The 15000-nt window shown below is 35.4% G+C and overlaps 2 protein-coding genes across 5 annotated transcripts in view; one reads left to right on the top strand and one right to left on the bottom strand.

Annotated features, from left to right (window-relative positions):
• LOC137621097 (uncharacterized) overlaps window positions 1–2290 on the top strand; it is a 21615-nt gene extending 19325 nt beyond the window's left edge. For both annotated transcript variants that reach the window (XM_068351531.1, XM_068351532.1), the window contains exons 10-11: window positions 722–865; window positions 1148–2290. In XM_068351531.1, the coding sequence (XP_068207632.1) occupies window positions 722–865; window positions 1148–1271 (268 nt within the window). In that variant the 3' untranslated portion in view covers window positions 1272–2290. The remainder of the gene's footprint in view (window positions 1–721; window positions 866–1147) is intronic.
• Window positions 2291–13636: 11346 nt separating this feature from the next.
• Window positions 13637–15000, bottom strand: part of LOC137620526 (uncharacterized) — a 55222-nt gene continuing 53858 nt past the window's right edge. For all 3 annotated transcript variants that reach the window (XM_068350720.1, XM_068350722.1, XM_068350721.1), the window contains exon 11: window positions 13637–15000. This exon is cut by the window's right edge and continues 110 nt beyond it. The gene's annotated coding sequence lies outside the window, so the exon portion shown is untranslated.

Here is a 15000-nt window from a genome sequence, read left to right on the forward strand (position 1 = left end):
GCGATCTGCTGGACTGGTGTTCGAGACCTGCTCCAGCTCGATAGTTTCTTGTAGAGTCCGCAGCCTCACTACTCATGTGAGCTAAGGGGTTTGGGGTAGCCTGTACGTCTGGCTGCAGAGTCATCAGCAGCCATTGTCTGATCCTCATTGGTCCTACCTTGGATGAAGAGGGGACGTGGGCGCTGATCATATGTATGTATGGTCAGTTTCTAGTGCCTCTTCCTGCTAGGGCATTATAAGCGTCCATTGCCTCTGCTATTCATTGGAGACTTTAAAAGCTTTAAAACCTAAGTCTCCTCGTCACACCTCTTCTATCTGTCTCCACCATTACTATTTATAAGCTCTCCCTGACCCTTTATCATCTCTTTTCCCCATTACTTATTTTGTACAGACATAGATGATACATTTCAGTATTGCCTCTTTTCTAAACCTCTTGCTTGAGGGTACACTCGGGCATACTTTTCTATCTGATTTCTCTTCCTTTTGTTTTGTTAAATTTTTATAGTTCATATAAGAGATATTTATTTCAATGTTGTTAGAGTTCCAGTTCCTGAAATATTTTATTTTTTCTAGTTTCCTTTCCTCGCTGAGCTATTTTCCTGTTGGAGCCCCTGGGCTTATAGAATCATGCTTTTCCAACTAGGGTTGGAACTTAGTAAGTAGTAATAATAATAATAATAATAATGATAATAAAACCATTTTAATCATGCTTCCCTTCCAGTGCGAGTTTGGCGCCAAATGCCGATAAGAGATTACCGGAATACGTAGCCGCCGAGAGAGCGGGAAAAACCACCGGGAAATGCTTCGCTTACCACGACGAATGTCCTTACTCGCTTTTCACTAATCCAATGGACTCTAATATTATGTAAGTTTCTCAAGATTTCTTTTACGCTCCTGTATACTTAATAACTATATGAAAACTATCTGGTAAGATGATATGCATGGTGTGAGAGGTACATTTCTTTTGTAATCGTTATATTAATACTGTATTATCATTATGCAAGTTTCTTACGATTTCCGTTACGCTCCTATCTTTGACTTAACTATAAGAAAACTATACGGAAAGATGATATGCTTGGCATGAAAGTTACATACCTAGATTTTTTTGTAATCATTATTACTTTTAATGTTATAATTTTTTTTACAGAGACGAAGAAGAAATGAAGAAGGACTTCTCTGAAGAACGAAAGCAAAAGTTGGAACAACAATCTTTGCTGAATCCGTCCAACATGATCGCAGCTCTGATCGACTTCTTAGAGAGATGGTTATAGAAACATTCTAAACTCTCTTTCTTTTCCTGTTCTACTGAACAAACTGTGATCATTTAGATCAATGTTATTTATTTTAAGTCTGGAATTTCTATAAAGATGTATTAACCCGAAGCATTTTTTTTTTTTTTTTTTTGAATAGGTAATACTCAAATACTGTATTAATATTTTGGTGTCAGAATTTAGAGTACCCATGTTGTAAAAAAATTTGTTCTTCTGATACAGCCGTTAAAAATATAATTATTAGAAAGATATACTGGAATCCAACACAACTGAACTCATTTTCGTTTGAGCGATCCAAGCTTTGAAATTATTCAGGATAACATAAATTGTCCTTTCCCTTACCAGGACAAAATACATATCTTTTATAAAATACATATCTTTTTAAAATACATATTTTTTTTTAAATATGGTAAAGCTAGTTATCTTTCGTCGTTTAAAAATATTATTTGGCAGAATTTTAAAAGAATGAAATTGTTGAGTAAACTTAGAGTATCCTACTATTCTGTATCAAGAATAGTGTCTTCAGTTTAAACACTATACTAAACAGTATTCTAGAAGTTTTATTCTCGCTGTGATCAGATTGTGGAATGATCTTCCTAACTGGGGAGTGGAATGGGTGGAACTTTTAGAACTTTAAACTTGCAGCGAATGCTTTTATGTTGAAAAAGCTGACATAAGCCTCTTTTTATAGCTTATTCATGAAAGATTTATTTAAAAGTTGTTACCGATCTTGATATATTTTATATTCATTCTTGATTACTTCTTATGCAGTTTATATATTTCCTTATTTCCTTACTGGGCTATTTTTCCCTGTTGGAGCCTCTCAGCTTTTAGCATCCTGCTTTTCCAACTATGGTTGTAGTTTAGATAGTAATAATAATAATATTAATTCATAGTAGCGATTTAGTGTTTTTATTATTAATATGAAATCATTAAATCCTATTTCCAATCATGACAAGGATGAAAGGCGCTTACCATTATAGTCCTTCATTAAGTTCCCAGGGCATTTTTTAATATATCCTAATACTAAAATTTAAATATCTATTTATCATAGGATTTAATTTATAATTTATATATGTATATATATACATATATATATATATATATATATATATATACATATATATATATATATATCATCTACCAAATCTATTCGGGCTAGCTCTGCAGGAGTTATATTTGAACAGCTAAACATTTTTGGATCATTTGATTTAATTCAATGCAGTAATTTATTAAGCACTTTAGTCTAAGAATGTAAATTTGGTCTCTGAAAATTTGATAAAAACAATTATGTATGTATATATTATCTATTATGTACACATACTCACGCATTATGTAATATATATATATATATATATATATATATATATATATATATATATATATATGCATATATATATATATATATATATATATATATATATATATATATATATATATATATAAACACAGACACTCACCCACTGTCACATACAATTATCTATTTACGAAAAAGTATATTAAGTAATATTGATTTTAGGGGCATTGTGGAGATGATAATTATGTTCAATAAAACATTATACTACAATGTTGTTGTATATAATTTCTATCCTGGAAAATACTTTGACCGGATTCTCATGATAAATTAAGACAGTGGAACACGATTCTAATAGCAACGTTAAATATAAGAACAGTCTTTGTTAATATATCTACGAATAACGCTTAATATCATGGTATAATTTATGCCTAATATCACAAACAGCGTAAAATCTCTCGAATCTGTACGGAAAGTGATTTTGATGTTTAATCTATATAGATTGAAACTGTCACTTTACTTAACTGTAAAGTTCTCTATGACACAAAATTGGATTAAGTATTGAGATACTACCGCTAGAGAGTTGAGGGGTTCTTAGACTGGCCAGACAGTACTACATTGGATCCTTCTCTCTGGTTACGATTCACTTTCCCTTTGCCTACACATACACCGAATAGTGTGGCCTCTTCTTTACAGTTTCTCCTCTATCCTCATACACCTGGCTAAACTGAAATTGCCAAACAATTCTTCTTCACCCAAGGGGTTAACTACTGCACTGTAATTGTTCAGTGACTGTTTTCCTCTTGGTAAGGGTGGAAGAGACTCTTTAGCTATGGTAAGAAGTTCTTCTATGAGAAGGACACTCCAAAATCAAACCATTGTTCTCTAGTCTTGGGTAGTGCCATAGCCTGTGTACCATGGTCTTTCAGTCTTGGGTCAGAGTTCTCTTGCTTGAGGGTACAGTCGGGCACACTATTCTATCTAATTTCTCTTCCTCTTGTTTTGTTATTTTGTTCAAGTTTTTATCTATTTCAATGTTACTGTTCTTGAAGTACTTTTTCCTTTTTTCCTTTCCTAACTAAGCTATTTACCCTGTTAGGCCCCTTGGGCTTATAGCTTAATAATAATATAAAGGTGAATTCATGTTTGTTGGTATCACTGTTGATGTTAGCAACAGATTATGTTTAAATAAAAATTGCTAATGAAACAAATCTGTGAAAATAAGTGCGGTTTGAAAAAATACAGCAAACAGCGTAGCAGCTTGTATATTGCTCTGTGGTACGAGTGTAAGAATAGCCTACGACCACCGTACGTCCTTTGTGTCGGAGAAAGCGAATAAAAGGACAGCTGCTGCCTTGCACGCTTGTTTTTTTTTTAGTAAAAGGCTATTCCCACTGCCGATAACTGTGGAAATTGCTGTCTTGCAGTTGGACTACTTAGCCAAAGGTTAGGCCCATCGCCAACAACTGTGGTTGATGACTGGAAGGGTATCCGATCGTAACAACCCTCTGCCAACTTATAAACTATGCCTGATGCCAATAGAGGGCGCATAAGACAACCGACCCCTTAATGTAAGGGTTGTGGTGGCCGATGTGGTAACGTCCCTGCCTGATGAACGCCAGACTAGGGTTCGAGTCCCGCTCAGACTCGTTAGTTTCATTGGTCGCTGCAACCTTACCATCCTTGTGAGCTACGGATGGGGGGGGGGGGCGTTTGCAGGAGCCTGTATGTCTATCTGCTGAATCATCACCCTAGATTGGGTGGAGAGCCCCCCTCTCCACCCAAGCGCTGATCATATGTATATATGGTCAGTCTCTAGGGCATAGTCCTGCTTGATAGGGCAATGTCACTGTCCTTTGCCTCTGCCATTCATGAGTGGCCTTTAAACCTTTAGACGACGGGAAAGAATAGTGTAGCTGAACCCACATACAAGTTGAAGACCAGGGAAGAATATTTACTCCTGAGCCACAGAGTAATTCTGTTTTTGAGTGTGTTCTTCATGCGACTTTAGAATAAAGGCTGTTATGTATTCATCAGCGCTTCCTCAGTACTTTTAATAATCGTATATCTTTACTATGGAGTCCATGGGCTGGGGTCACATTTTAAGAAAAGTATTTATATAAAAATAGTATTTATCAAAAGAAAAAAAAATATCAAAAGATCAAAGCAACGATTGAATAGGTAGAACTTCAAAGGTTCAAACTGGGCTATTTTTCCCTGTTGGAGCCCTTGGGCTTAATAGCATCTTGCTTTTCCAACTAGGGTTATAGCTTAGCTAATAATAATAATAATAATAATAATAATAATAATAATAATAATAATAATAATAATAATAATAATAATAACGGATTGACATAGAACACTTGAAAATATCAATTAAATTTATCTCATGTGTAAGTTATATTTAGGAGCACCAAAATACAATGAACAATATTATATTCCCTTTACGTATTAGTAACAAACAAATTTCAAACGACTGGCCCTCAGCTGATGACATAACTTCAATAGAAGTTATTTGTAAATCTGTACTCGATTTTGGATGCGAATCCTGACTTCAACGACTGTACTACCAGACTTTGTATGGGTTGGTATTTGGGCCATTGTCCACCTTACATGAAAACAACATGATTTTGCACAATCCTTCAGAAAACACGTTAAAAGTCATAATGAATTCAGGAATACCTGCGCGCACACACTCACACACATTACAATATATATATATATATATATATATATATATATATATATATATATATATATATGTATATATATGTATATATATATATATATATATATACACATATATATACATATATATAACTATATATATATATATATATATATATATATATATATATGAGATTGATAAAGCAAATCAGCCAATGGCTAGGTTAAGAGAAACTTGGAAATCTGATCACCCTGGAATTATATATAAAAATAAGGCTATATCGGTTCAGTGGGATCAGTGTTACTGTATGACAAGAGTCGTGGTATGACAATGAAACAGATTTTGTAGATTTGAGAACAAAGTCCTCAGAGAATATTGGGAGTTAAATGGCAAGATAAAATTAGAAATAACTAAATTTATAATAGATTACTTAAGTGCCATATGTGGATGAGATCATGGTGAGTGGTAGATGGAGATGGTTTTGGCATGCTCTTCGTACTTCCCAAGCGAGATTAGTTCATCAAACTTTCAACTTGACTCCAAAAGGCACTAGAAGAATTGGAAGACCCAAGCCTATATGGCTGAGGACTATGAGGAGTGAAGTAGGAGATGATGAATGGAGAAGAATTTATTTAAAAGCTCAAGATAGAGACGACTGGCGATATCTAACTGAGGCCCTTTGCGTCAATAGGCGTAGGTGAAGATGGTGATTACGATGATGATGATGATGATGATGAGATATTTACACACACACACACACATATATATATATATAAGATATATATATATATATATATATATATATATATATATATATATATAGATATATATATATATATATATATATATATATATATATATATATATATATATATATATATATATACACACATATGTGTGTATGTGTGTGTATGTTGCACAAGTAACCGCTACAGTAATACAATCTTGACGTACTTCACATACATATTTGGTTTTAGATTAGACAAATGTAAACAAAACGCTTTCAAAGTTAGTGGGTAAAGAATTCCACGACATTAAGAAACACCAAAGTTGAGCCAGCATGAACTTTAGGAAGCAATAGCATTTAATATGCTTCACGAGCCATTATAACGGGGACTCTTCTCTCCTCTGGAACTGCATCAAGAGAGAACGGGGCAGTCAAGTACTAGAGGTGGTTGACCTCAAGGTCTTCGCTGACCTATCCCAGGAACGCATTCCTTCTCCGTTGTTTTTTTTTTTTTTTTTTTTTTTTTTGCATTTATTTCCGCTTGGGTTAACCTGATCTTTCTGAGCGTCCAGAAACGGAATTACTACTCTCTGGACCTAGTTTTAGATGGGATCGTCCAAGGAAGTCTATATTTTACCCTTAAGATAAAGCCTTGCAGGATAGTCGGGTTATGCTGTTTAAGAATTTATTACTTGAAGCTTTATAGAATATATATGATAGGTACACACACACACACACACACACACACACACACACACATATACACATATATATATATATATATATATGTATATATATATATATATATATATATATATATATATATATATATATACGCACTGAACATAGTACCTTTCATTTCAAGACCTAATAATTTTGGATGTAATTTTGATTAAAAATCTCCATATCAGAACAGAAATGAATTTATCCTTCTCAGTTGGGATTCAGAGCCACAATGGTTTAATGCACTAATCCACTTAATAACCTTCTTGTCTTGATAAAAAGTAACTTCATTGAAAAATCATTCAACAGTCAATCTCACGTTCATTTCTTACCAATTGAATCACGGATGGGTTAATGTGGAGTAAAGTTCCACATCGCCCCATTCTATAGGGTTACACAGAATGCTCATACATAGCACAAAAATTTTACGTGATTATGACAACCCACAGTAGCCAATGATGAGATTTTATATATCCGAATGAGGAAAATTATTGAAATTAAGGTCTGTACAAGACCCTAAACCAACAAAATTGACCGATGGCAAAGAGAGACCTCAATGATATAACAAGGAATCTTCGGCAGGAGGCTTTTGAAAAGTTGTGGAAGTAAGTTTCCTGGCTCTTCCATCAATGTCTGTTCCCAGTGTCATCTTCATCCGCATGGAATTAACCAAAGCCTTTTTCTCAAGAGTTACTCCCGACAAACGTGGTTTTAGCAATCAGCAAGATTTTGTACTTTGGGCCAAAAAAAAAAAAAGTAAAAGTTCCATCTCAAAAGTAACTCACAAACCAGTGGGACGAGTCACGTGGTTTAGCAATCGGTAGAGATTTTGTACTTGGGGCTATAAAAAGTAAGAGTTCCTTCTCAAAAGTAACTCACAAACCAGTGGGATGACTCGCGTGGATTTAGCAATCAGTTGAGAGATTTTGTACTTGGCACCAGAATAAGTAGGAGTTCCTTATCAAAAGTAACTCACAAACCAGTGGGACGGCTCATGTGGTTTTTAGCAATCGGTTGAGATATTGTACTGGGGCAAAAGAAAAAAAAGTAAGAGTTCCTTCTCAAAAGTAACTCACAATCTCTTAGCACGACTCACGTGGTGTTAGCAATCAGTGGAGGTATTTTACTTGGGGCAAAAAAAAAAGAAAGAAAAAAAGTAGTAGTTCCTTCTCAAAAGTAACTCAGAAACCAGTGGGACCACTCACGTGGTTTTAGCAATCGGTAGAAATTTTGTACTTGGGCACAAAAAACGGTAAGAGTTCCTTGTCAAAAGTAACTCACAAGCTAGTGGGACGACTCACGTGATTTTAGCAATCGGTAGAGATTTTGTACTTGGATCCAAAAAAAAAAAAAAAAAAAGCAAGAGTTCCTTCTCAAAAATAATTAACAGACCAGTGGGTCGAGTCACTTGGTTTCAGCAATCGGTAGAGATTTTGTACTTGGGTCTCCCAAAAAGGTAAGAGTTCCTTCTCAAAAGTAACTAACAAACCAGTGGGACGACTCCCGTGGGTTTAAGAATCAGTAGAGATTTTGTAATTGGAGCCAAAATAAAGTAAGAGTTCCTTCTCAAAAGTAACTCACAAACCAGTGGGACGACTCACATGGTTTTAGCAATCGGTAGAGATTTTGAAATTGGGGCCATAAAAAGTAAGAGTTCCTTCTCAAAAGTAATTCACAAACCAGTGGGACGACTCACGTGGTTTTAGCAATCGGTAGAGATTTTGTACTTGGGTCCCCAAAAAAGGTAAGAGTTCCTTCTCAAAAGTAACTCACAAACCAGTGGGACGACTCACGTGGTTTTAGCAATCGGTAGAGATTTTGAAATTGGGGCCATAAAAAGTAAGAGTTCCTTCTCAAAAGTAACTCACAAACCAGTGGGACGACTCACGTGGTTTTAGCAATCAGTTGAGAGATTTTGTACTTGGCACCAGAATAAATAGGAGTTCCTTCTCAAAAGTAACTCACAAACCAGTGGGACGGCTCATGTGGTTTTTAGCAATCGGTTGAGATATTGTACTGGGGCAAAAGAAAAAAAAAGTAAGAGTTCCTTCTCAAAAGTAACTCACAATCTCTTAGCACGACTCACGTGGTGTTAGCAATCAGTAGAGGTATTTTACTTGGGGCAAAAAAAAAGAAAAAAAGAAAAAAAAGTAGTAGTTCCTTCTCAAAAGTAACTCAGAAACCAGTGGGACCACTCACGTGGTTTTAGCAATCGGTAGAAATTTTGTACTTGGGCACAAAAAAAAAAAAAGCAAGAGTTCCTTCTCAAAAATAATTAACAGACCAGTGGGTCGAGTCACTTGGTTTCAGCAATCGGTAGAGATTTTGTACTTGGGTCTCCCAAAAAGGTAAGAGTTCCTTCTCAAAAGTAACTCACAAACCAGTGGGACGACTCCCGTGGGTTTAAGAATCGGTAGAGATTTTGTAATTGGAGCCAAAATAAAGTAAGAGTTCCTTCTCAAAAGTAACTCACAAACCAGTGGGACGACTCACATGGTTTTAGCAATCGGTAGAGATTTTGAAATTGGGGCCATAAAAAGTAAGAGTTCCTTCTCAAAAGTAACTCACAAACCAGTGGGGCGACTCACGTGGTTTTAGCAATCGGTAGAGATTTTGAAATTGGGGCCATAAAAAGTAAGAGTTCCTTCTCAAAAGTAACTCACAAACCAGTGGGATGACTCACGTGGTTTTAGCAATCGGTAGAGATTTTGTACTTGGGTCCCCCAAAAAGGTAAGAGTTCCTTCTCAAAAGTAACTCACAAACCAGTGGGACGACTCCCGTGGGTTTAAGAATCGGTTGAAATTTTGTAATTGGAGCCAAAATAAAGTAAGAGTTCCTTCTCAAAAGTAACTCACAAACCAGTGGGACGACTCACATGGTTTTAGCAATCGGTAGAGATTTTGTACATGGGGCCATAAAAAGTAGGAGTTCCTTATCAAAGGTAACTCCCAGACCAGTGGGACGACTGAGGTGGTTTTAGCAATCGGTAAAGATTTTGTACTTGGGTCCAAAAAAAAGGTAAGAGTTCCTTCTCAAAAGTAACTCACAAACCAGTGGGTCGGCTCATGTGGTTTTTAGCAATCTGTAGAGATATTGTACTTGGGGGGGAAAAGAAAAAAGTAAGAGTTCCTTCTCAAAAGTAACTCACAATCTCTTGGCACGACTCACGTGGTGTTAGCAATCAGTGGAGATATTTTACTTGGGGCAAAAAAAAAAAAGAAAAAAAGTAGGAGTTCGTTCTCAAAAGTAATTCAGAAACTAGTGGGACCACTCACGTGGTTTTAACAATCGGTAGAGATTTTGTACTTGGGCACAAAAAACGGTAAGAGTTCCTTGTCAAAAGTAACTCATAAGCTAGTGGGACGACTCACGTGATTTTAGCAATCGGTAGAGATTTTGTACTTGGATCCAAAGAAAAGTAAGAATTCCTCCTCAAAAGTAACTCACAAACCAGTGGGACGACTCACGTGGCTTTAGCAATCAGTAGATTTTGTACTTACCGCCAGAAAAAGTAGAAGTTCCTTCTCAAAAGTAACTCAGGAACCAGTGGTACGACTCACATGGTTTTAGCAATTGGTAGAGATTTTGTACTTGGGGCCATAAAAAGTAAGAGTTCCTTTTCAAAAGTTACTCACAAACCAGTGGGACGACTCACGTGGATTTAGCAATCGGTAGAGATTTTGTACTTGGCATCAGAAAAAGTAGTTCCTTCTCAAAAGTAACTCACAAACCAGTGGGACGACTCACATGGTTTTAGCAATCGGTAGAGATTTTGCATTTGGGTCCCCCCAAAAGGTAAGAGTTCCTTCTCAAAAGTAACTCACAAACCAGTGGGACGACTCACGAAGGTTTAACAATCGGTAGAGATTTTGTAATTGGAGCCAAAACAAAGAAAGAGTTCCTTCTCAAAAGTAACTCACAAACCAGTGGGACGACTCACGTGGTTTTAGCAATCGGTAGATTTTGTACTTAACGCCAGAAAAAGTAGAAGTTCCTTCTCAAAAGTAACTCACAAACCAGTGGGACGACTCACGTGATTTTAGCAATCGGTAGAGATTTTGTACATGGGAAAAAAAGTAAGAGTTCCCTCTCAAAAGTAACTCAGAACCCAGTGGGACAACTCACTTGGTTTCGCCAATCAGTCTAGGACTCTAGGTGTTATGCCAGAGTAAGGCACTTGGAGCCAAAAAAGTAAGTTGAGGTGCCAGTGGTGAGGAGTGTACTTGGACCACCTTACAAGAAGGTAATTGTCTTAATAACAAATGTTCTACATCTCCTAACACCTCCTTCACCTCAGCGCACACAACCTCCTCTACAAACACTGGGTTACCTTATTTCTGCATCCGCACTTGGTCTCCATCTAAATCATACAAATTTTCTGCAAACTATTTTCTTCCATTTTCTCGATATGCCTAAAACGTCTCAAAATAAGAATATCTATCTTTTCTTCTTCCAATTAACATTTTCTCAAGTTCGTTATTGTATCTAAATTTCTTAGTCATTCATAATTTTTTTACTCTTCATAAAAAGGCAGAAAGTTCACCTCATCACGATCCACGCTTTATCATTCATTTACCTTCCATCAATCACTTTAATAATGGAAAAGGATAAAAATAATCCTTCTGAACATCATAAATTTTCCCCTGAAGACAATGTCCTTTCTGTTTCAAATTTTGTTTAGTACTCCTGCTACTTTTCTTAATTCATTTATCATGTGCTAATTGCTATACTGCTCTTTCTGTTTCCAATCTTCTGTGGTACTCCTGCTACCTTTCTTAATTAATTTATCGCTTGCTAATAGCTAAACTACTCTTTCTGTTTCCAATCTTCTGTATTACTCCTGCTACCTTTCTTAATTCATTCATCGTGTGCTAATCGCTACACTGCTCTTTCTGTTTCCAATCTTCTGTGGTACTCCTGCTACCTTTCTTAATTCATTCATCGTGTGCTAATCGCTACACTGCTCTTTCTGTTTCCAATCTTCTGTGGTACTCCTGCTACCTTTCTTAATTCATTCATCGTGTGCTAATCGCTACACTGCTCTTTCTGTTTCCAATCCTCTGTGGTACTCCTGCTACCTTTCCTAATTCATTTATCGCTTGCTAATAGCTATTCTACTCTTTCTGTTTCCAATCTTCTGTATTACTCCTGCTACCTTTCTTAATTCATTCATCACGTGCATCTGTTTCCAATATTCTTTAGTACTCCTTCTAACTTCCTTAATTCATTCATCATGTGCTAATCACTACACTGCTCTTCTTTCATTCATCATGTGTTAATCGCTAAACTGCTCTTTCTGTTTCCAATCTTCTGTAGTACTCCTGCTACCTTTCTTAATTCATTCATCGTGTGCTAATTGCTACACTGCTCTTTCTGTTTCCAATCTTCTGTAGTATTCCTGCTACATTTCTTAATTCATTGATCCTGTGCTAATAGCTACACTGCTCTTTCTGTTTCCAATCTTCTGTAGTATTCCTGCTTAATTCATTGATCCTGTGCTAATAGCTACACTGCTCTTTCTGTTTCCAATCTTCTGTAGTACTCCTGCTACCTTTCTTAATTCATTGATCCTGTGCTAATAGCTACACTGCTCTTTCTGTTTCCAATCTTCTGTAGTACTCCTGCTACCTTTCTCAATTAATCTATCACGTGATAACTGTTTCTTTCATCATAATTATGCATAACACACTTTCATTCTTCCATCAACTCTCCTCTATAATTTGATCTTTCTGACTTCCATTTCCCCTTCAAATGTGGACATGGAATGGTGTTGGTAAGGTTTAGGATTGTGGTAGTCGATGTGGTAACGTCCCTGACTGGTGAACGCCAGACTGGGGTTCGAGTCCCACTCAAACTCATTAGTTTCTTTGGTCGCTGCAACCTTATCATCCTTGTGAGCTAAAGATGGGGGGTTTGGGGGAGCCTATTGGTCTATCTGCTGAGTCAGCAGCAGCCATCGCCTGGTCCTCCTTGGTCCTAGCTTGGGTGGAGAGAGGCTTGGGTGCTGATCATATATATATATATATATATATATATATATATATATATATATATATATATATATATATATATATATGTATATATATATATATATATATATATATATATATATATATGGTCAGTGTCGAGGGCACTGTCCTGCTTGATAGGACAAGGTCACTGTCCCTTGCCTCTGCCATTCATGAGCAGCCTTTAAACCTTTCAAACTAGCGAGTAAAAAATAAGAAAGATATTGTTGTTTGAATACGCGCGTGAATAGGAAAGGTTGGAAAAAAGATTTTGAGTGACAGCAAAATTAGGCATAGGAATAAAACAAATTTTCTTAAGATTTTATTCACGGTATAGGATTGTTTTTGATTACCAAATACGATATATTTTGAAATCAAATAAAAATTCTAGTGGACTTTCCAGGCCTTCGAGAAAAGGAAAGTTGAGCTTTACCATTCAGTAAAGAGGAATAACAAAATTAATACCGCGATCAATTAACAAAGGAAAGATGAATGAAAGGTGAAATATAATGTCTAATGATACAAATAAATAAAGGGGTGTATAAAATGTTGGATGATTGAATAAATAATCTGCTGTAACATACTTATGCACTTATCAATGATCTTCCTAATCGGGTCGTTGAATCAGCAGAACTTCAAAAGATCAAACTTGCAGGAAATGTTTTTTTATGTTGAGCAGGCTGACCTAAGTCTTTTTATAGTTTATATATGAAGTATCTGTTTTAATGATGTTAATGTTTTTAAAATATTTTATTTTAATTGTTCATTACTTCTTATACCGTTTATTTATTTCCTTTCCTCACTGGGCTATCTTTCCCTAATTGAGCCCTGGGGCTTATTGCATCTTACTTCTCCAACTAGGGTTGTAGCTTAGCTAGTGATAAGGATAATAATACGTAGTGACATAGATATCTTGAAAAAGGAAACCAAGATGTTTTATTTAAAAAAAAAAAAACCGTACTTTTGCTTACCACTAACGTATAATTGCATTATTCGATGCTAAATATGCTTTAAAACACATTTCTTGAAGAGATGTTCTTTATACATCTGATCCAAGGGTAGAAGAGACTCTTTAGCTATGGTAAGCAGTTCTTCTATGAGAAGGACACTCCAAAATCAAACCATTGTTCTCTAGTCTTGAGGGTACACTCGGGCAGACTGTTCTATCTTAGTTCTCTTCCTTTTGTTTTTGTAAAGTTTTATAGTTTATATATGAAAGATTTATTCTAATGCTGTTACTATCCTTAACATATTTTATTTCAATTGTAAATTACTTCTCTTGTAGTTTAATTATTTCCTTATTTCCTTTCCTCTCTGGGCTATTTTTTTCTGTTGGAGCCCTTGGGCTTATAGCATCTTGCTTTTTCAACCAGGGTTGTAGCTTAGCAAGTAATAATAATAACAATAATAATAATAAAGAGGTGAAGTGGTATACATATTTTTTTTTCACAACCCCATCTAAAACATTTATTTGTGCTGGACAAATACTTTCTTGTAATTGCCAAATAGTAAGAAATTATAACTCCTTCAATACTATACCTCTTTTCTCCTACTTTTTTTAATCGCTATTTTTACTTAAGAATATTAAAGCCAGATTTTTGGTGATTGTCTAATGGTAAGAAATTATAACTCCTTTAATGCCATATCACTTTTTTCTACTTTTTTAATCACTATTTTTACTTAAGAATAATAAAGCCAGAGTTTTGGTGATTGTCTAATGGTAAGAAATTATAACTCCTTTAATGCCATACCACTTTTTTTCTGCTTTTTTTTAATCACTATTTTAACTTAAGAATAATAATGCCAGTGATTTTCGAAATTCTGCAAAAATACCTAATTATACCATTTCATACTAAAGCTGATTTAAAACGAAAATTTCTTTCACATCTAAATTCATCAAATGTCTCGAGTCTTCACCCAGTTTCCTCTATTCATATCAAAGGTTCGAAAATGAACAAATCACAGTCCGTCCATATCATGGGTTGACGCCCGCCACAGGCTCTGTATCATGGCCTTTCACTTTCTTGGGTTAAAGTTCTCCTGCTTGACGGTACACACGGGCACATTATTTCATCTTACTTCTCTTCCTCTTGTTTTGTTGAAGTTTTTTATAGTTGATAAGGAAATATCTATTTTCATGTTGTTAATGTTCCTAAAATATTTCATGTTTCCTTGTTTTCTTTCCTCACGGGGCTATTTTCCCTATTGGAGCACCTGGGCTTGTAGCATCCTGCTTTTCCAACTAGGTTTGTAGCTTAGTAAATAATAATAATAATAATAATAATAATAATAATAATAATAAAATGAA

The sequence above is a fragment of the Palaemon carinicauda genome, chromosome 27, assembly GCF_036898095.1.
Source record: "Palaemon carinicauda isolate YSFRI2023 chromosome 27, ASM3689809v2, whole genome shotgun sequence".
NCBI classification, from domain to species: domain Eukaryota; kingdom Metazoa; phylum Arthropoda; class Malacostraca; order Decapoda; family Palaemonidae; genus Palaemon; species Palaemon carinicauda.